The 26748-nt window shown below is 44.7% G+C and overlaps 1 protein-coding gene across 5 annotated transcripts; it reads right to left on the bottom strand.

Moving 5' to 3' along the window:
- Positions 1-48: 48 nt before the first annotated feature.
- Positions 49-26748, bottom strand: dnm2a (dynamin 2a). 5 transcript variants are annotated; one of them, XM_080510829.1, is made up of 22 exons: positions 26319-26748; positions 19123-19196; positions 18718-18867; positions 17501-17704; positions 17104-17202; positions 16856-17016; positions 16629-16771; positions 16281-16416; positions 16107-16174; positions 15332-15470; positions 13378-13464; positions 12933-13003; positions 12140-12193; positions 11769-11820; positions 10825-10836; positions 8648-8758; positions 6421-6530; positions 6177-6288; positions 5790-5954; positions 4506-4729; positions 4109-4372; positions 49-905 (listed from the first exon to the last, which is right to left on the bottom strand). In XM_080510829.1, exons 1-22 carry the CDS (start codon positions 26477-26479, stop codon positions 875-877), a joined length of 2628 nt encoding a protein of 875 aa, XP_080366955.1. In that variant the 5' UTR covers positions 26480-26748; the 3' UTR covers positions 49-874. The 5 variants fall into 5 exon arrangements, with proteins under 5 accessions (XP_080366955.1, XP_080366953.1, XP_080366954.1 ...); XM_080510827.1 differs by lacking the exon at positions 49-905 and adding an exon at positions 1212-3854; XM_080510828.1 differs by lacking the exons at positions 49-905; positions 10825-10836 and adding an exon at positions 1212-3854.

Below are 26748 nucleotides of genomic sequence, written 5' to 3'. Positions count from 1 at the left end.
ATTAAGGGAAGCTACACAACCACATGTGCTTTCTATCAGATGCTCTTTTATTGAATTTAAGAAATCACATTTGACACCGATATTTATAACGCTACGCACCAGCAGCCAAACAAGCCAGAAATCTCACCCAATGGTGTACTCTCCAAATAAAAAACAAGTGGTCTTTGCCTCGGCCTGAGAAACTGCCTGTTTCAAAAAAAAACTAAAACAAAAATATTCATACAATAATTAAGTCAAGTTCCCTGGTTATTTTCTCCATGTGGAGGTGAAATAGACAGAAAACAAGTCTTACGGATGTTACATCTTTGTCTAAGACACAGAAATATGATTATTTAAATGAATCATTGCCACTATTCTCAGTGTTGCAAACATTCAGAAAGCAGTCAACAAATTGTGCTGTGCATCTTGATGACTTGAACTTTCAACTTGGAGTCAATAATTCCCTCTCATATTGAGTGGTTACACTGAACAGAAATTAGCGAGAATAAAAAAAAAAAAAAAAAAAAAACAAGTTCTCCTGCTGAACTTTGTGACTTGGCACCACATCGAGTAATCAATCTTAAGAGTTCTGTCGTACTGTCTGAAGTGGCAGTTTTCATTAACATGGCGAGGTCAGCTGAGGAATTGGGAAGGAGGGTTTGCACTAGAATCCACACTATTTCAACCCGACTCAAACACATTTAGTAGCTTTCAGAACTAAAACTCAAAACTTTTCAAGTTTTACCGACAGTATCAGTTTGCAAATGTAGGCCTGTAACTGCACATTGACAACATTCATTTCCCCCCCGGCCTCTATAAATAAGACGTGTCGCTCTTTCCTTTTCACTGTTGTCATGGATTGAAGTCAGTGCATTTCCACTGTGGGCTGCGAAGGTCACCACTGGTTTCGACGGGGAGCCGGGCGCCTGTGCAGGAATAATCAATCGACATTAATCCCTTTCACACTTTGTGACATGCAGGAAAGAATTGCCTTTGACTAGATTGCTCATCCAACCAGCTGTTGGATGGACACAAGAACTTGTACTTACAAGTAAGACAAAGAAAAACAAAAGCTGTTTCCTCTATAGCTCACTTTAACATACTTACAGACAAGCCAACACTAAATAGGATTCACTTTTATTGCATTGATTAATAAAGCCATATTTTAATAACAGCAGCAAGACAACTCCCAATAAATGTGTCGTTTCTGTGCAGCATGACATATTTGGTGGAAACGTGTCTGCCGAGAGCACGGTGACCCTTGTTCGAGGCGTTCAAACGCAGGCAGCCTGCTGGTAGCCAGGGTTGCCATAGGAACGTGCAGGTTTATGTCAGTTTGTATTGGTTTCAATGTAGAGAAAGGAGAGGAAAACCAGGAGGTGCTCTACAATATATGAGATAGGGAGGGAGAGGGAGAGAGAGAGAGAGGATGACACAAGACAAGGAGACACCAACCACCAGAGCCAGTCCCTTTATTGTTCACAACACCTCTTTATTTGCTTTCCTTTCTCAATCACTTCATGATGTTTATTCAAATCAATTTGCTACAGAGGCACTTGACAATAGGTTTGGAAAAACAAAAGAAAAGATTTTTGCGGGTCAGTTTACAACCCCGTCCTACAGACACAGAGAGGGGAGGGAGAGAGGAGAGAGGAGGGAGGTGGGAGGTGGGACGGGGGGCGGGGGCAGTATTCCCACAGGCTATTGTATAATGGGGTATTTACAGTCTGGGGTTTCTCAAGGCCAGGCGACAGCGACAAGCATTAAAACACATTTCACCAGTGCAATTTTTTTATTTATTTATTTTAATCAATTTAGTGTCCTACGTGATGGCTGGAAATCTAATGTAAAAGACCTTACATTTAAATATTAAGGCAGTTCCTTAAAAACCAGTTTGTCCTTTATTGCGCTGTCACAGTGAGCCGGGCCCGGAGAAAGGAATTAAAAAAAAAAAAAAAGGAGCACATTCTGTCTTGAGAATCTGATTAGGGGGGGGGACCTTCATAAATTATTTTGTCATATTAGCATGTGTGATTCAGAGGAATTTGTGGACAGTTTCTCTCGACAGGATGCACCACAACACACCACCAGTCCCACCACCGCCACTATTCATCAAAGCAAAAACCAGCCCGGCATCACTCCCACCTTAATCCGTCCCCTCGAAATGCCGGGGGAAGATAAATGTTCAAAAATGTTCAAAGAACATTCAGCAAATGATCGCTGCTGTGTATGTCGAGACCCGAGTGCACTACCAATGCGCGGAGACGACTGATCCCTGTAGCAGAGCCTCTAAATATTAACGGGGGGGGGGGGGGGAGTTGAACAGATCTGATAGAATCGCAAGCAAAAACATCAAAAGACAAATGCCCCGTTTATAAATAATGCGTGAGGAGGTGGCCGATCTCTTTTTCTGTGCACTGGAGTCGATTCAAACAACAGCGTTGGTGCTTAACTCAATTTGAGAAGAACGGGTGAGATTCAACCATTTAGGCCTGGATTCTAATCAATAACGACTTCTTGTAGTATAATGTGTTATCGACCAACTCTTCAGGATCGGCGAGCTATATACAATGGTATTATACCACGGATCGCAGGAATAAAGGTCTTTGATGACGAGGTCTGGAAAGAGGTGTGACATCTCCTCTTTGCTTAAGTCCGTCGCTATTTTCTTAAACACTGATCTGTAGTCGAGTGCTCGCCCCACAGCTTTACCAAGTTTGATCCTCTCAAAGTGAAAACCATACTGTGTGCTCTGCTCTATTTGAATCAAATAATCCAGGAATTAACAAAGTCTCCTCGATGGCTCAAGACTCTGTCGACTGTGACGAAAAAGGGATTAAAAACGAAAAAAAAAAAAAAAATCAAGGCTTTAACAACTCAGAATGGGTGGAGAAAGCTTCCTACAAAGTGCAGACAGCCTTGCCTTCAGTCGATTTCTTTCTCCGTCTCCTGGGTTTCTGTGCATAGTGTTCTGGTAACAAACTACTCCTGCATTATGAGGCTTGTCGTAAGGCGAGAACGGTTAGAAGTGCTTGGATCATGATGGCCAAACTGGCTGACATCTTTTTATCGTGGAAGGATAATTCACAGTGGGGGGGGGGGGGGGGTCTGAATCCAGTCTGAGCCATTTAGTCACGAAACCCTGTCCTGTGTGTTTTTCTGCTGCGATTAGGGATTTTATTTAAAGCTACATTTAGAACGGTCATTAAAAAGGACAAAGTCACTCAAAATAAAATAACAGGGCAAGAAATTATCATTGACGCCAGCGAAAAACACCAACAGTGATAATAAGCTATTGTCTTTCAGTATGAAATCAGTCATGATATGAAAACCCAGTCAAACATTAACACAGAGGTCGAGACTTGAACATCAGGGTCAGTATATAAAGCTGGAGGGGAGAGGGAAGTCCGGCTGTATCAGTTAATAAGTTACTGAACAGAATTGTGACAGACGGATCAAAGTTCTCAGCAAAGATTTTACAACAGGAATTACAATCCAATTAAAACTTCTGAAATTACTCTGATGCACCGCCTCCTCCTGAAACTGGCTGAATGCATTAATGGTCTTGGGGGAAGGGGGGGTGGGGGGGGGTTCAGTCAAATGTAATATTCAAGTGGTTACGGGCTTTCCTCTGTTCACATGCACTCAATAAAGACAGTATTAGCAGCTTATTAACATTGCTTGAATAGACATATGAATACAGCACCGCTAACAGTCAGCCCCTCCCCTCGAGCCCTACAGTGTGTAGATATAGACACATCCGCACACAAACACACGCGCTTAGGTGGGCTCGGCCACAGGTCTAGTCTAGCAGGGAGGGCTCAGCAGGGCGGATAATGGTGGGCCGGTGAGAAGGAGCACCAGGAGGTCTTCGGCTGCATCGGGGAGAGAAGATACAGGACAAGAAGTGAGACGAGCTCACAAAGAGACAGCGAAGAACCCAAACAAAAAGAGTAAAGCTGGCCGAGAGAGACAGAGCATGGACACCACACGAGGAGGAAACGATGGGAGATACAACTGTAGCTGCAAGGAAAACGTCGTCTGGATGAAAAGGGATTCTGAGGAGCGCCAAAATGACTGAATCGGAACACGAGACATTTCCAAAGCGAATATTAAGAGAGAGTCGTACCTGGGTACACCGGGAGGGACGCGGGCCGGCCGGGAGGGGATCTGTGGGGGCGCGCTGAAGGGATCCTGACTGCTGTTGAAAGCATTGATGGGCGGGCCTGGGCGGGAAGGGATTGGTGGAGCGCCGAAGGCGGGAGTGGGGTTGAGTGGAGCTCCAAACGCAGGGGAAGGGTTCATGGGTGGTCCTGGCGTTGGGCCCCTGACAGCAGGCGGGCGGCTCGGGGGCGGGGCTGTCGCAGGAGGCGCCCTACGCTGAGGGGTCGGGCTGAGATGGAGACGTTGCAGATTTACAATATTTAATGAAAACCCCATTCGCTCAAAAGCACCAGATGAGGTGAGGCCATGCCACTGAAACATCACCCAGGACATTTACTGTAATGAGCTTCTTAAAAGCTCACCTGGCGTCTGGGATCCAGTTGTCATTGACGGGTGGTGGCACAGGAGTAGAGATGGTACTTGTTGTGATGTCTCCAATAATGTGCAGTGCCTCCTTGAGGGCATGATACATGCGTAACATTTCATCTCTGCGCTGGGCCTGGTCGGCCGACTCCTCCATGAGGCTGTTCTGGTCCCCAGATGAATAGAGGTAGGCCAGCAGCTCCGCATGGATGAAATCCTTTGCCTGGAAGAAAATCCACATCCTTAAAAACCCCAAAGTTGGCAACTTGGAATTAATCGACGGCAATAAAAGCCGAGAGGAAAAACATCACAGGGTTTACATGTCGAAAGACACATGGTTGGAAGAAAGAGGTTAATAATTACCCGCAAGAGCAAAAATTATCCACCGAGTGGCATTATATTAGCTTCAACCCAATTAAAAGGAAATCAAAGGAGCCGCTCTGTTGGCAGTGGTGTGTTTGTGTGTGCGTGGGCAGCTGCTGCATCGCTGGAAGGCATCAAGTGAGCTCACCGGAATAATAAAGCAGAATAAATGGACAAGTCTCCGCGAGGATGCGTCATAAATTCTTTTTAATTAGTGTCTTCAAGTTTATGACCTTGTGTCAAAGTGAAAGCCAGAAGCAAAGCCGTGACTAAAATGAGCCGGAAACATTGTTTCCTCAAGATCCATCGAGCAACGGTTTCCTATTTAGACTTCGATTGAACAAATATTGACGTAATTTGGTGTCAGGGACTGAAACCACGCAAGAATGACGCATTGTTCTTGTATGGCACTATAAGAAGAAAGCATGTTTGTGTAACATATAGCACACAGGATAAAACTGCCTTGAACATCGATGTAAAAAAAAAAAAAAAAAAAAGCAAAACTGGAAATGTTTCACTTATTGTGAAATGCTTTACAGGAGAATTCTAAGTAGTTGTTCTTTTGCAGGGTTTTCATATTTTAAGCTCTGGTTCCAGGGATGCCAAACTGCAGTATACTGATGTCCATGATCTAGATCTAAAGTGTGGAGGCACACCTGCTATCAAACTACCACACAGCCTCAAAGGTGAGATGGCTCATTTCTTCTGCAATAAATGTAAAATCCTCTGTTTTAGTAGAACTTATGCTCTCCTGAACTCAACGTCAAATGACTGAATGGTCGTGGATCTTAGAACAATCTAATAGTAATGTGTTCTTCTAGTCATGTTCCATGTCGACATGTGAGGGAAATGAGAAATTCTGAATCCACCTCAAATCTTCAGTCGATGTGTGGCACCTCTGCCTGCGTTTGATCACTCACACTGTTGATCATGAGATGCATGATGGTCTTGGGCACAAGGTCTCTGATGGATTTGTTGATGATGCCGATGTAGGAGTCCACCAGGTTGCGGATGGTTTCCACCTGCCGCTCCAGTTGAGGATCCATGGAGAACGTGTCCGCGGGGGCTGCCTCTTCATTCTCCGCCTTAACAGCAAAGATGACCCATAAACGCATCGCGCCAACATCTTTGCAGACGTTCTCAATTACAGACACGTTTACGCCCTTCTTCTAAAGTACAAGACGTTGATTTCTGGGCTTTGTTGTTTTTTCTATTAAATGGAAATTACTGTCTCTCGAACTTAATGCAGTTTTAAATGTCAAGACAACTTTGTCTTTAGATAAAAGAGGGGATCACTTCTCACACACCTGGTCCTTCTCCGGATACACTCCTGCTCTGAGAAACGACGCTTTCCAGCTGTCCACGTCCTCCTGAGAATCACAGGCCAGCTCCACCTGGCGAAGATCTTTGTACACGTTCCTGTGCAGACAAACAAGAAACACAACTGTTCGTGTCAATGGGATTACTTCAATACTCAGGAACACACAAAACCATCGGTGAGTTTGTGTAGAGGTCAACAAACACGTTTCTGCTGCACAGCACCAGGCTGACCTCTGTTCCGTGTTGAAGATCGCAAAGATATGCTTCGTGGACATGAAGCCTTTCTCGACGTCTCTGAGCTTCAGGTTGTCCAAAGGCAGCATGTACTTCTTCTCTTTTTCCTAGAGTGGGAGAGACAGAATGACTGTATCCTCAGGTGTGTACACAATAAATAGAGACACATTGCACCGGACAGCTGTTACATAAGCACAGATAAAATGGTTATCATCAAATTTAATTAAATAATTGTCACGATTCATTCACTATTTAAACTCAAAGCACCACACATCTAAAACAAGTCATGACTTTTACAGTGTTTGAACCGCTGACCACTGAGCTCACGAGAGGCCCGCACACTGAACATGACCGAGATTCTTTGAAAAAGAGGTCCAAAGACAAAACGATGAAACCCTCGAACTCAGCACTTTGTAGGCAGTAGCTTTTTTGTTTTTTCTCTCTGAAGGGCTTTAATAAATATTTCCTTCAGACTTCTCTCTCATTGTTAGGTTTCCACGCTGTATCGTCACTGTGTGAGTCACACAAAAGTGATTAAAATCACAGCTTTGGTGAATTTTCAGAACATAAATCACTTCAATATAAGAAATCTAATAAAAAAAAATTGAAGATGATCAGTCGCACTGAATGGCGGTAATGCAGATTTTTTTTTACAAATTGTTGTTAACTTAGCCACAATGAGCAGACCATGGTGGAATGCCTTTCTCCTGTGTGGACGACCACCAGGCTGGTGAAATGGAGAAAAGCGCGGCACAGGAGAGGAGGAGGAGGAGGAGGAGGAGAAAAGGAGGAGTGTGAGGGGGCTATAGGGGGATGTGGTGCCAGCTTTCACTGGAGAGCAGAGACATCTGGAACCATTTATGTCTGCACTAAAACAGAGAGCGGCGCAGACCCAACAGTTACATCACTTGCGGTTGCACACTATCCCCCACCCTCACACACACACACACACACACACACACACACACACACACACACACACACACACACACACACACACACACACACACACACACACACACACACACACACACACACACACACACACACACACACACACACACACACACACACACACACACACACACACACACACACACAAAAGTGGCAAAACCTTAACTGCACGTGCAAAGACCAACAAACATACGGAAGGCTCAACAACCTTGACAAACATACGTTGAACTGTGGGTGTGAGCAGAAAGTCGGACTCGCACAGATGGAGTATGACCATCCACCTAAACACACACACACAACACACACACACACACACAAATCACCCCCTCCCCTCTGGCCCCCGTAACCCAGTACGATTTCCTGCAAATTCCAAAGTCAGATCCCGGCTGGAACATTTCAGCCCGCCTGCCACGTCAGTTTGCCTCCACCATCATACCTCTCTCATTCCTGCTTGGTGCGTATTCGTAAAAGGCGACCAATGTAAAAATGCACCATTTTGGCTTGTGCTTGGGTGGACATTTTCAGAAGACGCTTTTCGCCGTGTCTTTTAGAGGTCTTTTCTGCTCTACAAGTGGATTCAACTGAGGCCTGGTGAAGATCAAACGGTGAGTACGGCAACTGCTGCGGCACTAAAGCATTTCATGTTTTATTGATTGTTCTTGTGCGATTCATGCGATTGAAAAAAAAGAAAAAGGAAAAAAAAAGAAAGTCTGCATTTTTAACCTCAAGCATGTACCGTACACGAGACACTCTCAATCAGTGTTAAAATTTTTCTCACGTTCAGACATAAATACGATGATAAATAATAATAATAATAATAATAATAATAATAATAATAAAAAAAAAAAATCACTCTTCATGTATGTCAGCAAACTGGATTTATAAGGAACTTTCATGAATGCGGCTTCCTCAAACACGAGGCTATGGCGCTGAGGTAATGTTTGCTCTGTGTGTCCTCTGTCCCACAGTCCTCGGGTAGCGACCTGCAGTCACGATGACCTCCGGGTTCTTCCTCCCCTCAGAGTCCTCCTCATCTCCCTCCCCGTCTGCCCAGTGTTCAGACTACCTGTTCATCCGGCTCCAGCTGAACAGTAGTCTGCACATTGGTTAGGCTAGGCTGGGGCACACGCCAACTCCCTCACCCTGCGCAACGGCAGACTTTTCCCCATCGGGATACCAACTGTGCTGAAGTAGTATGTTCATTTTACTGCAGTTCTGTCGGTGCTTGGTAACATTTAGTGGTCAGTGAAATACAGAATTGAACTCTTACCTCCTCGTCTTTGTACCAGGACAGGGACTCAGCGGTGAGGACAAACCAGTACTCCTTTGAGCCTCCTTTCATGATGCTGATGTTTATGGTTAGCCAGCCTTTTCTGATCACCTTGAGATTGATGAGACAGAAGGGTGGTAGGGAGAGGGGCCCCAAGAGGATGGAGGAAAACAAGTCCATCAAATCAAGTCATTTGTGAAACGTCGTCTCCGTATGTTGATTAGTGTTTGTGGGCGTGATCAACATGAATAAAATCATACACACTTACCTGCCATGTGTATTCTGTTTGATTGTCTAAATTCCAAACATTCACCATTTATTAGTCGAACATTAGTTAACTATGATCGACAGAACAGAAGTAGAGTTAAATGTGTGGCTAAAGAACAGGAATACAGACATTATGATTGTGTAACAAGACTAAAATGGAAGGTTTTGTTAAAAACACAAACGATGTGTGCTCAGTTATGTTTCACTCAAAAAAGTAAATCAGAAAACTCAACACACAACCAGATGGTGTCCAGATCATGCTTGCACTGACACACAGGGTCGACGGTGGTATGTTAATGTCAGTAGGTCAGTAAAAGCTAGCCTAGACAGCAGCAGTTAAAAACAGAAGTGTTACTGGGGTGTTAAACAGACTAGTATACCAGGAGGACGGATACTGGATTGGAACCAACGAAGGTAAAGAGAGGTAAAGTGGTTCGACGGATGACACAGCGGACTCCATGGATGAACAAAAATGTAAAACAGAATCAAAAACTCTGAAGTGATGAGGTGGAGAGGGAGAAAATACATCGGGCCAAGTGGTTGAGGTGAGTGATTCACTCTGGGGAAAATAAACCATTCGTTTGGAGGAGATCCTGCAACGACCATCTCTCCATTTCCTCAAACAGACTCCCGTGCCCCCCCCCCCCCCCCCGAGTACTGTGTGAAAAACTATTTGCGAAAACTGTGCTCTCGTATGAAGTGAAGCGAGGAGAAATGTCCGCTTGAAAGCCTGCTTCAGAACGCTCCTCTCCACTCACTCTCCAACCAGAAGAGGACTGAAGTGAGTGATGGGGAGAGCGGTTCATAGGTTCAAGAGAGCCAATACAAACATGGGAGAGGAGCGAGAGCAGAGCGGCTAAACTGCTAGTTTGCCTTAGCGAGGAAATAAAACTTTGTCAGAAGAAAATGCATCGACTGTAATGCCTGTTACACATGGGATGTTCTGTGTGTTTCAAATGCAACAGCAGAATTCAAAATGTTACTGTAAAGTTGATACAGTATTTATATGATTGGAGTAACATCTATCAGGATGTGAACTGGTCATAGTATAATCAAAGAGATGTAACTCAGGATATTTAATCAAAACAAAAAAATCCACCCAAGAGCCAAGAACAGTGACTTGTTTAAATTACAGACAATACTAATGAGCTCTGAATACCACCTGGCATTTTCAGCTAAAGGCCATTTCAAAATGAACGAGATTGACCAATCAAGGTAAACAAAATTAAAGCAATCAGAAAAAAAAAAAACCCTTGATAATGTGTTTCTAATTTAATTTCCCCCACTTCCTCTCTATTTGGTCCCGAGTGACAATTAGGATGATTCTCACAAGGCAAACTGTCGAGACACCTTGCATGAGGCAGCAGCAGAGGTAAAAAGCCTCAGACAGGAGAACTGGCGCCTGAGCGGTCATTGGAGGATTCCTTCAGTCTCTCTTCGTCTCAGATCCTTTATGAGGACAGAAAGGTACTCTCTTTTTTTTTTTTTGGGTGAAATATACACAAACAAAAATGTTAGTCGCACCCGAGAAATTCAATTAAGGACAATTACAGTCCCATTGAAGTGGAGAATTACAGGAGCAAATGTGCTGGGTGTTACTGCACAGACAGTCCAAATTACTGGTCACTGTGTGCCGAGGTTATAGATCAGAATTGACATCGCTGTCGTCAGTCTGGAGACTCTACCTTTTCCTCGAAGTTCTCTCCCAGAGCGGCAAGCTGCAGAAGTACAACAACTTATTATGGCGGAAGCATGACGCCCTGCACTTGCAGGACTGAAACCGCTTGACTCACAAAGTCCTTCAAAGCCTAACCAGCTCGGCTGACCTTTGCGTGATGACCTCAGTTCCTCTGCAGGGTCTACCTCTGCTGCTCCTGGCAAGGGGTGGTTTAAATCTGACGGGTACTTACCAGTATTTCACCCTGCAGTAATAGGAAGGGGGAGGGGAATTAAAGCAGGTGGGGTAGTATAAAATCGAAGCCAAAACGGATGAGAAAGCAAGGAAGCAAAGAAGAGGTTACGAAGAAAAAGAGGGAAGAAAATGAAAAGGATAGAAGGTTGAGTGTTGACAGAAGAGAGCAGAGGGTTTGAGAAGATATGGGAGATGGTAAAGAGGAAAATGGAGGATATGTGAGGAAATCAGAGAAGACAGGTGAAGGAAAAAAAAGGGGAGAGGAGGAGACAGAGCAAGAGAATTACATGCAATTAGAATTACTTCACGTAAACCACAATTTGGTTATGTCATATTTGTAGCTCAAGTCCACGGGTGCGAGGTCCATGCACATTCTGCATTTTAACAAAAGAGTTGCTTGCAAGTTAATGGGAAGGCAAAACGATCAATACAATGCCGTGATTAAGTGTTGGTTTGCTTTAGTACAACATGCCTGGGCCACATGCAAACCGCAGCTTCTAATAGCATGGTGGATATTAGCTTGTTTTTTTTAAAAAGCAGGGAAGCAGGGACTTTCCTAAATTCACTGAGGCAACTCTGCCCCTTATTGAAACTGTCATCATCAAGCCGGGGTAGCTCAAGTATGCTATTATACAAAGATCAAAGATACACACAGAGATTCAGCAAATCAGTGGAGATAAAAATGAAAATGGAGCCGAATCCTCTTCGTAACAGTTGTAGACTAAACCAGCCTGTTCAATAGCAGCATTAGAAAGGACTTGGACCGTGTACAGTCGGAAGCTGAAGTGATATAAAGGGGACTATTATTACCAGTTAGACAGATTAATGGCTGGGGTCTAAATCATTGCTCAGGTGTGTCGGGGCTGATTAATAGGCCGGGGAGGTAAAGAAAGATTAAATCAGGGAGTGGTGAAAAGGCCAGGCTGGCGTGATAAAACATACCTGGTTGGGTATGGCCCTCTTCTTGTTTGCGGCCGTGTTCCTCTGCTGAGCACTGTTATTACACACAGATGGGGAGACGGCAAATAGTCATGACACAGCAACAAAGTCGAAAACACAGAACTCTTTAAATATTCATGAGCCACCGCTGGCTTATTTGGATGCTGCTGGGTGATTTAAAGTGTTTTATATGATGTTTTGTAGGTCTGAAAGTGCAGTTTCGACCAATCACTGTCAATTTTACTCGACTACCCACGCACACACACACACAAGGGTGAAAGTGGATTGTGGGGAATTTTAAAAAGGAACTTGAGAGGACTATACTGCCTCAAGCACACTATGCACAAAGCCCTCCATCGTCTCCGTTTGCCCACCTGTTGTTGCCGTACCCTGGGGGGCTACCATCATCCAGCCTTCGGTAGTCAAGACTGAAAGTGATGTCATGAGAACCGTTAAACAGCCCTTGCTGACCGTGCGATACGTTGCATCAACCCACGAGCCATGCAGGGGCCAGACAGAAACCCTCACACGCACACAGGCACTTGCTTTGTTACTTGCCACAACCCACACAGAAGAAGGGAGCGACACTCAACTCCATGCTGTTGTGACAGCCTGGACACATGAATCCGAACGCCACACTGCTATGAGACGTACCTCCAAAAAGCAGCGCATTCTTTTAAGTACAGAATAGCTGTGAGCGCAAGTGTGACTTGGGCTTCACCGACACACTTTATGGCAACTTATCGCTCAAGAAACTTGACATGCTTGACTGAAGCATGCAGGGAGGGAGAAATGAGGAGCTCAAGTGACCTTGATCATTGTGCTTTGGGTTTCCCTTTCAATGAGGCGCGTGCTCTGCTGTGGCGAGAACGCTAATTGGCATGCTACATTGCACTAATGCACCGTGATTTACAACATATGGGTAATTACAAGCAACTCTTTAATTTAGTAGCAGTGGGGCAGTGAAGTTTCAGAAAAGACAGCTGGCTTTCACGCAAAATGATGCCTGCGAGTTACAGGACTTTCCATGATAAATCACAGAACCACAAAGTGCAGACAAAAGGCGACATGAACTTAATTAAAGCCTCGGCTCCTAGGATGAGACGGCCGTCACTGGCAACCGACTGACAATTGGAGCGGAAGTGCGGAGGGGAGGAGGGTGCGTACTTGGCAAAGCCGATGAAGTCCTCGTGGTTGGTGTTTATGTAGGACAGCTCAATGTCAATCAGCAGCAGAACCTTGGAGGCAGGAAATTATGATTAGGATGAACACATCTTCATTAGACACCATATCAGAGGGCACAAAGTGGAATGCAAAGTCTCAAGGTCTCATTTATGATATTAGTCACATATGAACAAAAGCTGAATACAGAACTGAGTTGATAAAGAGGATCAGACTGAGAGCATCAATGTTTGTGAGTCGAGGACAAATAAAAGTGTCATTTTCGATAATCACACGACTAAAGCAGCTCAATTTCTTGTTCGTAGAAAAGCAGAAAATTCACGCAAGATATTTTTTATAACAGTGGAAAGGCATCATGAGTTTTGACGACGGCAGCAAACGTCGGCTCGTCCTACAACATATGAAAGCCACCAGGTTATGGGAATCTCACCTGGTCCTTGGTCTTCCCCTCTCGCTCTCGGACGTGGGTGGTGACAATCCTCTCGGTCTCCTCTCTCAGCCTGGGGTAGGAGTTGAGCTGAAAGACAGCACAACGTGGGACTGTAGCACGGGACGGAGACACACGCACACTTACATGTGAGCTGGGGCTTCAATGAAACTTACCAATAAGTATCAGAGAGAAACAATGGTGAGAAGTGAGAATAAGTAGGAAACAAAGAAAAGGGAAAGAGATAGTCAAGTGACATTTCAGTGTCACACATATACACTCTCTCTCACACACGCACGCACGCACGCACGTACGCACGCACACTTTATTCTATGAGGCAATGAAGCATGTACTATAAACCAGAGATCATTTTGTCAAAGGATCAGTTGTATTGACGTTTGTAATTTTCATTCATATTAATTTTCAAAACTGAGACCGATCACATGAGGAGTCATCTTCGGTTGATAGTACATTTGTGGTAATGAGTCATGTTAGTGAAGATGAGATGAGTAAAACTAACTGAGGTGAGGCAGAGGACACCCGAAAAGAAAGGAAGCAAATGTGATCCTGTTTGTTTGCAGTTCTTCTTTGTGTCCACAAGATGGTAGTAGAGCACTGTTGCTATGGAAACGCTTCATTCAAGCTGCCACCTTGCCTTGGGGGGGCTGTCATGGTCCCACCCCCACCCCCACCCCCCTTTTTACAGCACTCCCTTTCCTTGAGTGTGCCATGTGGGTCACAGACGGAGATTCACTGGCTTCAGACGCACGGGGCCGGCTCCTCGGCGAGGAGAGCGGGATGAAGCGGTGTGGAGGCGGGGAATGAATAAATGCTTTAATGAGCCGCCGCTGAGGTCAAACAGCATGTGGGAGGCTGGTGGAAATTTTAAGTTGTGCTCAAAATTGTTGGCTGATGGTCAGTCTGAATGGTAGCAACTGAGACGTGTGAATGGGGCGGGTCGCGGTACAAGACAGAAATCCGACGGGGAATCACGGTTGGTCGCACTGGCGGGAGGGGGAGGGGAAGGGGGGGGGGGGGGGGGGGGACTGTACTTGGGATGACAGATGACACATGTAGAAAGAAAAGGAATCCCTTCTCTTTTCATGCCATTATCCCAGCAGATATGCCCCTGGTTACCTTGACAGCACACTTCATGACGAGCGCGGTGAGCTCAGACACCACAAGGTCCACACATTTGAGGCTGGGCTCTTTGAGTTTGAGGATCTGCTTTTTGACAATCGCCTCGAAAGCCAGGTCGGGGGTGAACAGCCCCGTTCTGGACCGTCATGGGTTCAGAGTGCATTTTGTTGTGGTGATGGGGGTATTGAAAAGGTAGAGATAAAAGAAAAGGGGGGGGAAAAAAAGGAGGCAGAATAGGAACAGAGAAATAGAGAGAGAAGCCTTTGTTCAGTTAGTCATTATTGTTATTGACAGACAAATCGAACAGTAGAAGAGGACAAGCCACAAGCTCTGCACATTCTCTTCCCTGTTTTACCACTAAAAAAAAAAAACAAACAAACAAAAAATGAACAAACAAACCAGGATTTCTTAAACTAGGTCGGTGTGGCGGACATCACCAATTTGCATCTTACTTGAGGCAACTCAAGTTTTGCCTGCTACTTGCACCGAGTTGTGAGACCTGCAGCTTGTCCGGGAGAAACCAGAGATGCCCAGATGTGAAAACATCTCATTTCCACGACAACACGTCACTCGTCACAACACTCCACAACACGACAGCGCTGCCCGCACACAGAGCTTGAGGGGCCGGGCTTGGATGAGGACATGCTGCACAGAACAATCTCATCGGTAGAAGCTTTTTTTAATAAATAAATAAATAAATTTATGTCAAGAGATTTCACATTCTGTGTCAGCATTTTCCCGGCCATAGCCATGCTTGCCCCCCCCCCCCCCAACCTGTGCCTCAGCAGGGTCGGGAGATGCTGGACACCTGCAGTACCTTGTTGGTGCACTGCCTGACTGTGTTGATGAGCTCCTGAATGACCAGATCGATACATTTGAGACAGGGCGTTTTCAGCTTAACGATCTGCTTTTTCACGATGGCCTCAAACGCCAGGTCAGGAGTGAACAGCCCCGTTCTGAGGATGCACAGAGGAGACAGAGGCACAACGGAAGACAGATGGGACGGTTAACACACACCGAGGGCCAAAACAAAAGGATACATACAAACGCATGGTGTGGGAAGGGAGTGAAACCGATTTTTTTTTTTTTTAAACGCGTGAAGAAATGAAAAGATTTATACAGGCACAGCCGAAATGGATATGCGGACAACAAAGACACGAGAAGGAAAAATGAAACACTAATGATGTCCAACTGGTAAATGTGATTAGGTACAAAACCAGGAGTGGAATATGGTGGAAGAGTTTCATTAAACACGTATAAGACGAAACAAAACCTCACGATAAATTGACCGCTTGAAGTCAGAAACAAAAAAAGGGGAGTTGGTGGTTCTGCAGTAAACAAATAAAAAGAAATGCAACAAGAGAATTTTTCATACAAAAACACTTTTTGTGACCAATTTGGAAAAAGAAGTCTGTGATGCAAGAGGGTAACTATCAATATTAATGCCAGAGCAGAACAAAAGCTTTGATTGAGGAAAAGAAACTACAAATGTGGCGACAACAGTATTCAATCTGACACCAGTGAAGCGTGAACTGAGAGTTAAAAGGGAGCCCTGTTGGGTAGCATTTTATATTGGACTTCTTTCCACTTGCCTGACACCGTGGACATTCTTGATTGCATGGCTGATTTCCCGCCTTAACTCCTTCTCATCAAATACAATCTGTGGAAGCAATCAATGCAAAACCCACCTTTAGCAAAGCCATTTACATTTAGCTGCTGTGAACACTCTTAAAGCAAAAACGAACAAAAGAAATATCCACGCTAACCTTTACAAGTTCAAAAGGGAAGCGTTCGTGGAAGATACGGTTGATCTTGGCGCCGCCCGAAAGCTCATTTGTGTCCACTTGGTCCCCAGAGCCCTCGATGCATTTCTCAAAGTCCACCCCAAACTGCTGCACCATCCTGACGGGGCATAAAAACCGGTTACATCAGGAAGAAATACCCTGCTCCAGCAATACATGAACACAGATTTGACTTCTTCAGATAAGACTTTCCATTTCCTCTTGACGCGGGAGACCGACTTTGTCTTTACTCATCGTAAGAGCGACGTGCAAAATAAATCATCTTACGGTACGAACTGTACAAAATATCAAGAATTGTTTCTTTGCTCTTACTGTAACAAGGCCTTGGTCTTCCGTGTTGGGTCATCCGGTCGGAAGTTCTTGTACTCCTCCACCTCCTTCTCCAGGGAGAGGAGCTGACTCTGCAGCTTACTGCGCAGGCCGGGCAGCGTATCCCTGATGTGGTTGGTCAATTGCTGGGGAAGAAAGGCAACCCCATTGTTTAGGACCTTTCGACATGTGTGGTGAAGAAACCAAAGACGGGACGGTAGATGACAGACCTGGTTCAGTGTCTTTTGTAAATGTGGTGTGCCCATACGCTCTGCTATGTGTCTGTAGGCCGGGTGAGACAGGAAGAACTTCCTCTCAGCACCCAGGGCAGCGCGGATGTCCTTCTTCCCGTCGATGTCTTTCTGACTGCGGTTTACTACGCCGATATAACCTAAACACGCCGACATGCACCGTCAGCGTATTGTCAACCAAAACGCCTGTGAATACGTCGTACTTTGCCGTGTGTATATGGACTCACCTCTACGCAGTGGAAGCAGCTTATTTTCTAGGATGTCCTTTGCATCCGTCCCTTCATCCATCAGGTCCAATTTTGTGATGACACCAATAGTTCGAATGCCTGGACATAATTAGAAACGGAGTCAGAAACAATTTAAACATTCATTTCCTCTCATCACTCTGCTCTTACAGAAAGGTTTACAGGCAGGAGACTGATATCCAGGATGTTATATTATGTCGTTGACCTTTTCCTGGCAGAGGCCTGCCTGAAAAGCTGCTTCGCAGCATTGGCAGCAACAGCAGTGCCGAATTAAATGAGAATTAATAGGGATCAGAATGAGTCATGTTCAAATTACTTTTAATGACAACGCTAAATGTAGAAGGCTTCTGCCCCGGTTACTCGAAAGCTGTATGCGTACCCTGTGGGTCAACCTCCTTGGCGATCTTCAGCGCATCAGAGTTGGCCAAATCGGTATTGGCAGGAGTGACGGCGAGGATCAGACAGCTCTCCTTAGTGATGAACTGCAGCAACATGTCTCTGATTTGGTGCTCGATGTCCACCGGCTGATCTCCCACTGCAACCTTCGTCATCCCCGGGAGGTCGATCAGGGTCAGGTTCAGCACTGTGCCATGAGGACAGAAGTCATACAAAAGATAATTATTTATTTATTTATTTTCCCTCATTGGTTTTGTTTTAGTATAGAAATCACATTTTCTGACCAGAAAATATACATGCAGGTTCTAATTATACTCAGATCCATCCTCACCTATTCATTTCAGCGTTTATGATCTTTCCCCCTCAGTAAAGTAGTTCATTTTCAATTTGCCTTTCAAATATTATGCATGAACTTGACTCATTTGAATTTAGACAGTTAAAAAAACAAATGTGAGAGAAAGTGAAATCTGACAGCCTGAACTATGGAAGGGCAACCACAATGTTGGGGTGACGCTTTTGAACTGTCGCGTTGCGGTTGTTTCACATAATTTACCTATTGGAGAGAATATTTCAGCACTTACACTGTTGGCTAAAATTCAAATGTGCATTTCACCTCAAAGCAATCCCTTCATTTATTTTATTACTTGATGTATAAATTAATTGAGAGAAATAACACATTTTCAGTATTTTCTGCCGGCTTTATTAGTGAATTTCTCATTACGGCTCCCACTCTGAGATGATTAGCTGTTACTGAGAGCTGCTCAGAAACAAAGCAGACTTTAATGTTTAAAGAGAGAAGCAACAGTTCAGCCCAGTGCCGTCTGTTGAGCTTCTCTATCTCTCAAGGAAGGCTAAAAAGAACATTTTGTGAATCAGAACAGTTGATAATTATAACAAAGATAGATACAAATAGATAAAATTAATACTTTTTTTATCTTTTATTTTATTTTTAATGAAATTCAACAGATTAATTTACGAGAAAATAACCAAATATGAATGTCTTTATTCTGCCTTCACACATCAACGATAATAATCAGGCACGCTTCTAATCAAACCGATACACAGCACAGTACGCACGCTGTAGCTTTTGATAGCATGACGAATCACCTCGCTCTACCACACCATATTTGATTAGACCCATGTCGAAAGCGCAGAGTGTTGATGACCGTGCGCTTTCCCCATTGGGCTTCTGTTCATTACCGTGCGGGGAGTAGACCCTCAGGTTGATCGGGATGGGGGAGATGCCTTTATTGGAGCCCGTTATCCTGTCGGTCTCCGCCTCAATTTCCGCCCGCACTTCATCAAAATCCACAAACTTCTTCGCTTTGCAGTGCAAGAATTCAGCATACTCTATAAAGAGAGGCAGAGGAACGCATCAGAGATGGGTCAGAGGAAGAGAAATTGATAAAAGGGAGGGGGGGAGGGGGGGTAGGAGTAGGAGAGAGGCGTGATATTAAATTCAGAGAGATAAAGGTAGCAAAGAGCAGACAGTGATTGTTTCTAGCTGGAGGCACTGCGACAGAGAGGCCACATGCAGGGCAGCTGCGGAGGAGATGGGAATGTGTCTGTGGCACCGGGATACCCTTTTCTGAGCGGGATACTCACCTGCTTTATTATTGACCAGCTGCAGAATGAGAGGTCTGCGGGTGACGATCCCTGATCCACGGGGGAGGAAGTCCCTGAAAGACAAAGGGAAAAAAAAAAAAGAAAAGAAAGAAAGAATTAGATTCATTATAATCAATGTCCATATCCTTGCGGCGTGGCCTCTTCTAAATTGAAGGCTGTGGGAGAATTTCACACCTCCAAGGTGTAACACAACAAATCAAATGTGACAAAGTCATTTTCTCTCATCAGAGCTTCAGAGATCGATTTATACGCACTCGATCTTCCTATCTCGGGAGAAAATCTGCCCTGAAACAGAATTTCGCTTCACAATTCAAGTCGCTTTTAAGTTATACGTTTGAGCAAGTCTCATTGCATGCCGAACAAAACAGAACGTAATCAGTGTGTCATCAGAACACACAACCTGGAGGCTCTTCACAGTCAATATAGCACATCTGTGATCAGGATACCGAGATATGAAATCTTACTTTGTTCAACAGTTGAAGTGCCAACATTCAATCAAACAGTTTGATTTAACAGAAACATTAATGTGATTCCTTCTCCCGTCACCTTTCTGTCCCGAGCAGTAGATTAAAACAGGAGGAGAGATAAACACGAAATCTTACTCCTCCTTCTGATTATTAATGATGAAACCTTCAAAATACTGTTGGATGTCCGAATTCGGGTGGGGATTTTCTGTGCATCGTTTGCATTTTCTCTGTGTGGAGGTTGTTTTTTTCCTGGATAGTCTGGTTTCCTCCAAGAATACAAAAACATACATTTAAGCCTATTTGATGATTAGAAATCGACCATATACGCGTGTGTCTGCTTGTCCTACAGCATATGTAGAACAATGAGCACAAACTGGGGTTTTCAAAGTGAGCGGCGTAGGCCAGCCCAGTATGGGCGGGGCTTTGTCAGCTGAAATGTCACAGCAAGGTAAGAGCACAGCCTTTCACCTCTAATTTTTTCTTTTAAAATGCCAGAGCTGTGCTAGATACCGCAGAGCCAGTTTTACTGAACTACATTCAGACAATGTGGCAATTACAAGAAGAGAGCTATAATAAGGGCGACAATCAAATAACTATGCAATCATATTCCAACAATACATTTATTATTTACAACCATAATTTGAGTTACATCGGTCAGCAAAGGACCTTGGTTTCAAATGTCAGCTATTCTTTATTTCTTTTCTAAAGGCTCCTGAATAAGAACAATTTGACCAGTTCTTGCAAAGGAAAACGCAGTTTAAAATAAAACAGTGAGTAACCTCCAAGCATTTGGATGATATTCTTCTTATTTCGCCTCTCTTGCTATTGTGCACCTTCTGGTTGAAAGTTAACTTTAAAGAGTCTGTCGCAGTGAAACAATGCTTCCAGCTCCTGATTTTAAATGTCAGATTAAAGTTTGCCTTTTCTGCCCAAATCCAGGAAACTGTGTCGATGTCAAATTTAGAGTTGTGCATTTCGTGTAGCCGACTGTGTCTCTTGAGCTTGCATGGAATTTGTTTTTAGTGCATTCCCCTTGTTGGTCTCACACACACACACAAAAAAAACCAGCTTCAGCATTTGTTTTATCTTTGCCAGCCGAGCTTGAACACCTGCGTATGTAATATCTATATCCGTATCACAGTTGAACCAGATTCCCCATTTTTGATTTCCACAAAACAGGCTGCTCGTCTGTGCAGCTCGAAATAGGAAATAGCTGTGTGGCTGCAAATCTTTTCAGTAGTGATGCTTTTCGTACGTCGGTACAGGAGCAGATGAGGCTGCAGTTTTATCAAGGCGCTGTCTGCATGTTCGGCTTGTTCTCGACATGAAAGACATTACTCAGTCGGTCTTGGACCCAACGGTAACTCGGTAATGAAACTTCTTCTTGAGAGGATTTTTACTGAGGTTTCACTGTCAATAAACAGTCATTTCACGGACAGACCGAGTAATCTCAGTATCAGTGACCATATTAACATCAGACAGGTGGACGTTAATTGGTTTCAGCTGCTTTTGTGTCAGGTAATACTATGTCAACACAAGAGATAGGACCCACAACAACGCCTTTACCACACGGTCGGATAGGATTTGATGAGGTCTTGTGACTGCACATTTTCAACTACTGACTTGCACGGCAACTGCAAAGCGAAACACTGAGCACAAAGATGACAGTAAATATAAATGAGCAAAAATTTATGTTATTGGTGCTTCATTGCATTGTTTAAGCGTAAGCCCCTGGGAGACAATGAGAACTTTCTTTCAGTTGCTTTCTTAAAGTGACAGGGTACCGAAGGAATTTTTAACCACATGGCCAATGCTGCTGAGTCAGACCTCAGATGTGGCTCCTCCACCCAGTCTTCTGCGCTTCCCCCACCCAGTCTGAGCGTCCCTCCGCTGCACTACAAACACAATACATCTGGTGGCAATCATCCGGCCCGGTGTAAGCATTACGGTATTCTAGCGGAGCCGAGCCCGTCAATAACCCACTTTCTGACGGGGGCGGTGCTCGGCATGGGGGACTTGTGACTGGAAGCGACGCTTCAGCCACGGGACAAGCGACTGCAGGGGAGCTGCTAAAACACATACAACTGGAAATTCCTAGACCAAAGTCCTGTGGGTCAAACAGCGCGGAACATTCTGGACATGTACTAACATCAGCACAAATCCCCAGGTCTGGGGTCCAGCACTGGTGCTGTGTCGTGCACATAATGGGAAGCACACAGGCGTTTGTTCATGGCGGCCAGTATAGAAAGCGCTGGATGATGTTTGAGAGCAGGGGAGGATGGAGTGAGAGATAAAGTAGAAAAACCTCTTTATGCTGCGAGAACATATTTAAAGACATGATGCAGAGGACGGTGTGAAAATGCTGCTCAGAGAGCTCTTCAAAAATATTTTAATGACGGTACAAGCCAATCTGAAGTTACAGCTCCCTCTTATTTGCTTTCAATCGTCGAAACTCTCCTAGTTGGCGCAACAATTGGCTACTGGTGAAGGACTGAGCACGATACAAGTGAAGTGCCAATAATGCTTGGTTGCAAATACAGATAAAGAAAAAAAAAATTACTCGATTCAAATGCGGCTCGGAGAAGACTCACTGCAAAGGTAGAAATTAGCCTATCAGTCCTCGTAGACCAAATTGGATAAGCAGCAGTGGCATATTGAAAAGAATCAAGAGGCCGGGACTCTATTATTGATGCGCTGTAAATGATAGACGAGGCCGAGCAGATTGTGTATCATTTCATGCATTATGTATGGCCAAGCAAAGAGCATCAGTCTGTGAGCAGCTCTCCCTCCAACAGAAGAGAAAGCAAAATCAAGAGCGAGTAGGGCAGGGACGGACGAGAGCCAACTCCCCTCCCCCTGCCTGCCTCCTACAAACAGCCAAAGCCACTCCGAGGTGCCACAGCCTGAAGGGGCTCGCTCTCAAAAGTGGAAAGCAGTGTGTGAAATTCTGAGGTCACAGTCAGTTTTCATTGGGAGGGCACGGTAACAGAAATGTTTTTGTGGTTTGTTGTCATTTTTTTTTTTCCCCCCATGGGTCTCCAGGGTGTCAAAGAACATATAATTATGGCTACCCACAATCCCACACTATAATCTGCCAATGTGGGCACCAAGAGCCATCGTCCAACAGCGAAACCTCTTCAAACGCGATCCAAAATGCAACCGAGTGACACAACCCTCTGAACTCTGTATTTTGTCGATACCGCGACGTCTGGTACACACGTCTCCTCAAATGTCTTTACCGACCCATGCCACCAACCCAGTGCAAGTGTGCTGCATGGCAGAGTGCGCATGCTGCCACCTCCAACTTGGGTAGGATTTGATAAATGGGCCATCCCTCTATGGTCTTCAACTCAAGACAACTGTTCCAACCCTTCAAAGCCAGATGGTTTCTCAGTAGTCCCCCTGCTACCAATCTGATAACAGCCTCCACCCACCCCAGCTTGCAACACTAGATACGACGTTTTTCTTTTTTTTTTTTTAAGGAAATGACAGTACAGCCCCGGACGAAAAAGAATGATCATCAGTGGAGAACAGTCAAATGATCAATGAAGTTTACTTTCTAATTTTCATATGCATAAAATCAATACTGTATGAACCACATTGAAAATTGGTAGGTGGACAAATGGATAGATATGTGAATAATGATGTAAAGTTAATGTTCAATGACAATTACTTAACTGCCACCTGTTTTTGCTTTTGAAAAAGTTCTCGATATGAACTGAATGGCTGTCTGAAATATACACTAGTCCTATTCAGGTGCTCAAACAAATACAAGCCCAGGTTTAGTTGAGCTATTGAGGTATACACACTATATGTGGTGCGTATTAGAACCTGAGGTCCCACAGCTGCCCCTGAACGCTCCCTTGGTTCATACATACAGGAGAAACCATCTCTGCCAACAACTGATCAAATCCATCAATATAAAGGATGTAGAGATTTGATTAAGTTATTTCTGGAAACGTATGTGGAGCAGCCAGCTAAAATGTGGTGGTGTCCAGTGACAAACATGGAGGAAACAAGGGCTCTAATCACATCAACGGGATGACTCAGACAGAAAAGAAAACTATTTCAGTTCCACCTGGCCTCATTGTGGGAAAACAAGCCTGCCACAAGGCAAAGACATCAACAACTCAACGAATACAGTTCACATGTTCAAGGAGAAACTGAGCAACAGCTGACAGGCACCCTGTGATTTTTGCACCAGGAGACATTGAAAGCCAAGGTTGGGTCACTCCACTGCCGTATCAGACATGACGTCAGGACACGGAGAAAAAGGGAAGAGCTCTGTATCCGACTGACAGTCTATCGTGTAGCACACGTCTCCTCACACCCCATTGTTGTCGGTGCTGCAGAAAGTAAACGTGGGATAATTTTCGTCCCCGGGGACATAGATATGAAGCCAGCCTTTCACACACAATCATACACCTCAACCACAGAAAGAGAGCTCGGCCACAGGGGAAATCATGGAGCAACAATTACAGAGAAGAACAGTGACTCAACCGAGGCCCGATGCTTATGGTTACAGTCTTTTGTCACCTGACACCGTTTGCAAATGAATTTTGCTTATGGCGCTCATAGCTTTGCACAGCAACGTAGCTGGAGCGACAAGGCAAGACGTTTAGGTGTTGGTCGGTATTGGTTTCAAACACACCTTTTGATTAACAACAAATCAAAGCTTACCTCTGGCTATAGCGATTTACAGCACCTCCCAAGTGCTTTCAAGTGCAATGTCACCGGAGAGTTTTTAGGCTGGCTTTCACTGTTCCACCTTACCGTCACTCAAATTCACCAGCGAGACGGCGAAAGGCATTTGATTCTCAGGGGTATCACTCATATGATTGACTGAACGGTGTACATGCACAACAGTTAGTGGATTAATGCCAGAGGCAGGTAAAAATGTCGAGGAAAGTCGAGGCAGGGAAAGTGAGGCCACCGTGAAATGTCTTGTGTTAACTGCAGCTGATGTCTGTCAACTGCTCTCACAGTGCAAAGTCCCACTCGTCTGAATTAATGTGCCCTGAGTGTTTTTCTAATCTGCATGTGTGCTCTTGCCTGAGAGCAGTTTGGGCATGCTTCAGCAGGTGTGTTTATAGCCAAAGCCCTATGTGCCTGCCATCTTAACAAGCAATGTGCTGCTTCTTCTCTGCTTGTGTGTGTGTGTGTGTTTATGCGAGATTGGGCTAGGCCGGGTTAAACAGAAAGCGTTTCTCAATGAGGTGGAAACTTGCTAAACAAGCTCCGTTAGAGCAAGTCTGTTTTGTTTCTTTATCTGCAGGATGATCTCACTCACTGCTGATGTGGGATGGAACAACAGGGCAAGCCTGTTGAAAATGACAGAGCCAGGTGGCTGAACATCACAAAAACCTAAACATTTGCACCTAAAAAAAAAAAAAAAAGTTAATTTAATTTCCTTAATTTCTAAACGTTTACTGAAAGAGAACCAAAAGAGGAAGATGGTAAGGGAAGTTGTGTCTGCTGCTGCTGTGAAAATGTCAGCATTTTGGTTTCAGACACTGAACTTTCACAACTACACACACCACAGACAAATAGAACTTCAAAAACACTTCCAACGAGAATTAAAAAAAAGGTTTTTGGATTTACAGTGCAGCTGTTAGGAATCCCAAGTCTAAAAAAATTTTAAATACAACTTGACAGCTGTAACAAGGGCAGGTCCTGCAGGTTTCTCTGGGTGTGTCCTCGTATCGTTACAAAAGATGGGAGAAATGCATTCTCATTCAGGGTGAGAGCAAATGAGACCGTGAAAAACTGCAATCTGTAATATAAGTTCCTGAAAATAAGTATGACTCATCACATCAAACATCGCTGTGCAAACAAAAACTGATCATTTGCCAGCGTGTAAAGAAAACGGACGGATAACGGCAAAGTGCATTAGTAGCTATGGCGTTTCTCAGCGTGCAATAAAAGGCAAGACAGATCAGGCAAGAGTCACAGGTTGACGCATCCTGTGACACAGGTGAGTGAGTCAGGCGGGGGAGTTTGTTGTTGTGCGTATGGTAGAAAGTAAATTGCTGCTGTGAGTGGAGACAACACCACAAATGTATTCCAGGCACATGACATGCCAGTAAAGTAGATGTAAAACAGGTGGGGCAGAGAGGTGAAGGGCCGAGAGAAGTGGTGGCTGACAGGCCAGGACCCACAGCAGTGAAGGGAGGGGCCCACTGTGCTCACCTGTACAATCTGTTAATGTCCAAGTCAGCTGAGTAAGAGGAAGTATTTTAAGTTTAAGTTTTAAGGCATAATAAGAATCTCCTGGGAAAGAGACTGGGTTTTTTTTTTTTTTGGGGGGGGGGGGGGGGATCAAATCTCAAAGTTGTAGCCTTTACTGGCATTACACAGTGAGGTAAACAGAAATGTATAAATATTAAAAAGAACCATCAATGGCCAAATGACCACACAAGCTTTGGGATACCCCCTTATGTTTCTCCTCCATTTTCGAAAAGTATACAGCTGAGCTGGTTGTATTCCAGGTTGCCTTTAAGTCATGTTTTTTTCGTCTTTAAGGCACTTTACACCGGCAAAGCTGGTTCACGTCCGTAACTTGACACTGACGTTAGCTTAGCTCCAAGGCGAACCGCGAAATCTAACCCTGGACAATGAAACAAATAATGAATGTAAAACCACCAAAAACTGCAATCGGCGATACTTTCCGAAGTCACATAGTCTTTTATTTATTTTAACAATTATTACCTGCCAACGAAATTCTCCAAGACGGAGCTTTTTCCTGCGCTCTGTCCGCCGACCACAGCGATCTGAGGAAGGTCCAAGTTGCAGCTCTGCCCGATGGAGCTGAACGCGTCCTGAAGCTTGTTAATGAGGGGAATCAGGTCCTCCATGCCCCGGTTCCCCATGGCTTCGTTCGCTCGGAGAGCCCCTTCAATACGACGCCGAGCAGCAGCTAACTAGCGGGGCAGTGTTAGCCTAGCAGCAAGGTGCTCCTCTCGGGTTACTCTTGACTGGAGCTCCGCCGATTCAAGCGGCCCGGCTCTCGCTCTCTCCGTGAATACTCTACAGTCAATGCGGCGCACACTTAGATCATTTCTCGCTCTTGTTGGCGCATTAACTGGAAGCCCGGCGAGTCGGAACAGACGGAAAACTCGCAAAACAAAACTTCCTCTAC

The sequence above is a fragment of the Blennius ocellaris genome (genome assembly GCF_963422515.1).
Source record: "Blennius ocellaris genome assembly, chromosome: 16".
Lineage (NCBI taxonomy): Eukaryota > Metazoa > Chordata > Actinopteri > Blenniiformes > Blenniidae > Blennius > Blennius ocellaris.
This window is presented reverse-complemented; position numbering and strand designations above follow the sequence as displayed.

Coding starts and splice junctions, on each gene's coding strand:
- dnm2a (XM_080510827.1), bottom strand. CDS start 26,479: ATGGGGAACCGGGGCATGGAGGACCTGATTCCCCTCATTAACAAGCTT. Junction 15,471..16,106: donor AAGAATGTCCACGGTGTCAG/GCAAGTGGAAAG, acceptor GTGCATCCTCAG/AACGGGGCTGTTCACTCCTG. Junction 12,194..12,932: donor GACTTCATCGGCTTTGCCAA/GTACGCACCCTC, acceptor CATCACTTTCAG/TCTTGACTACCGAAGGCTGG.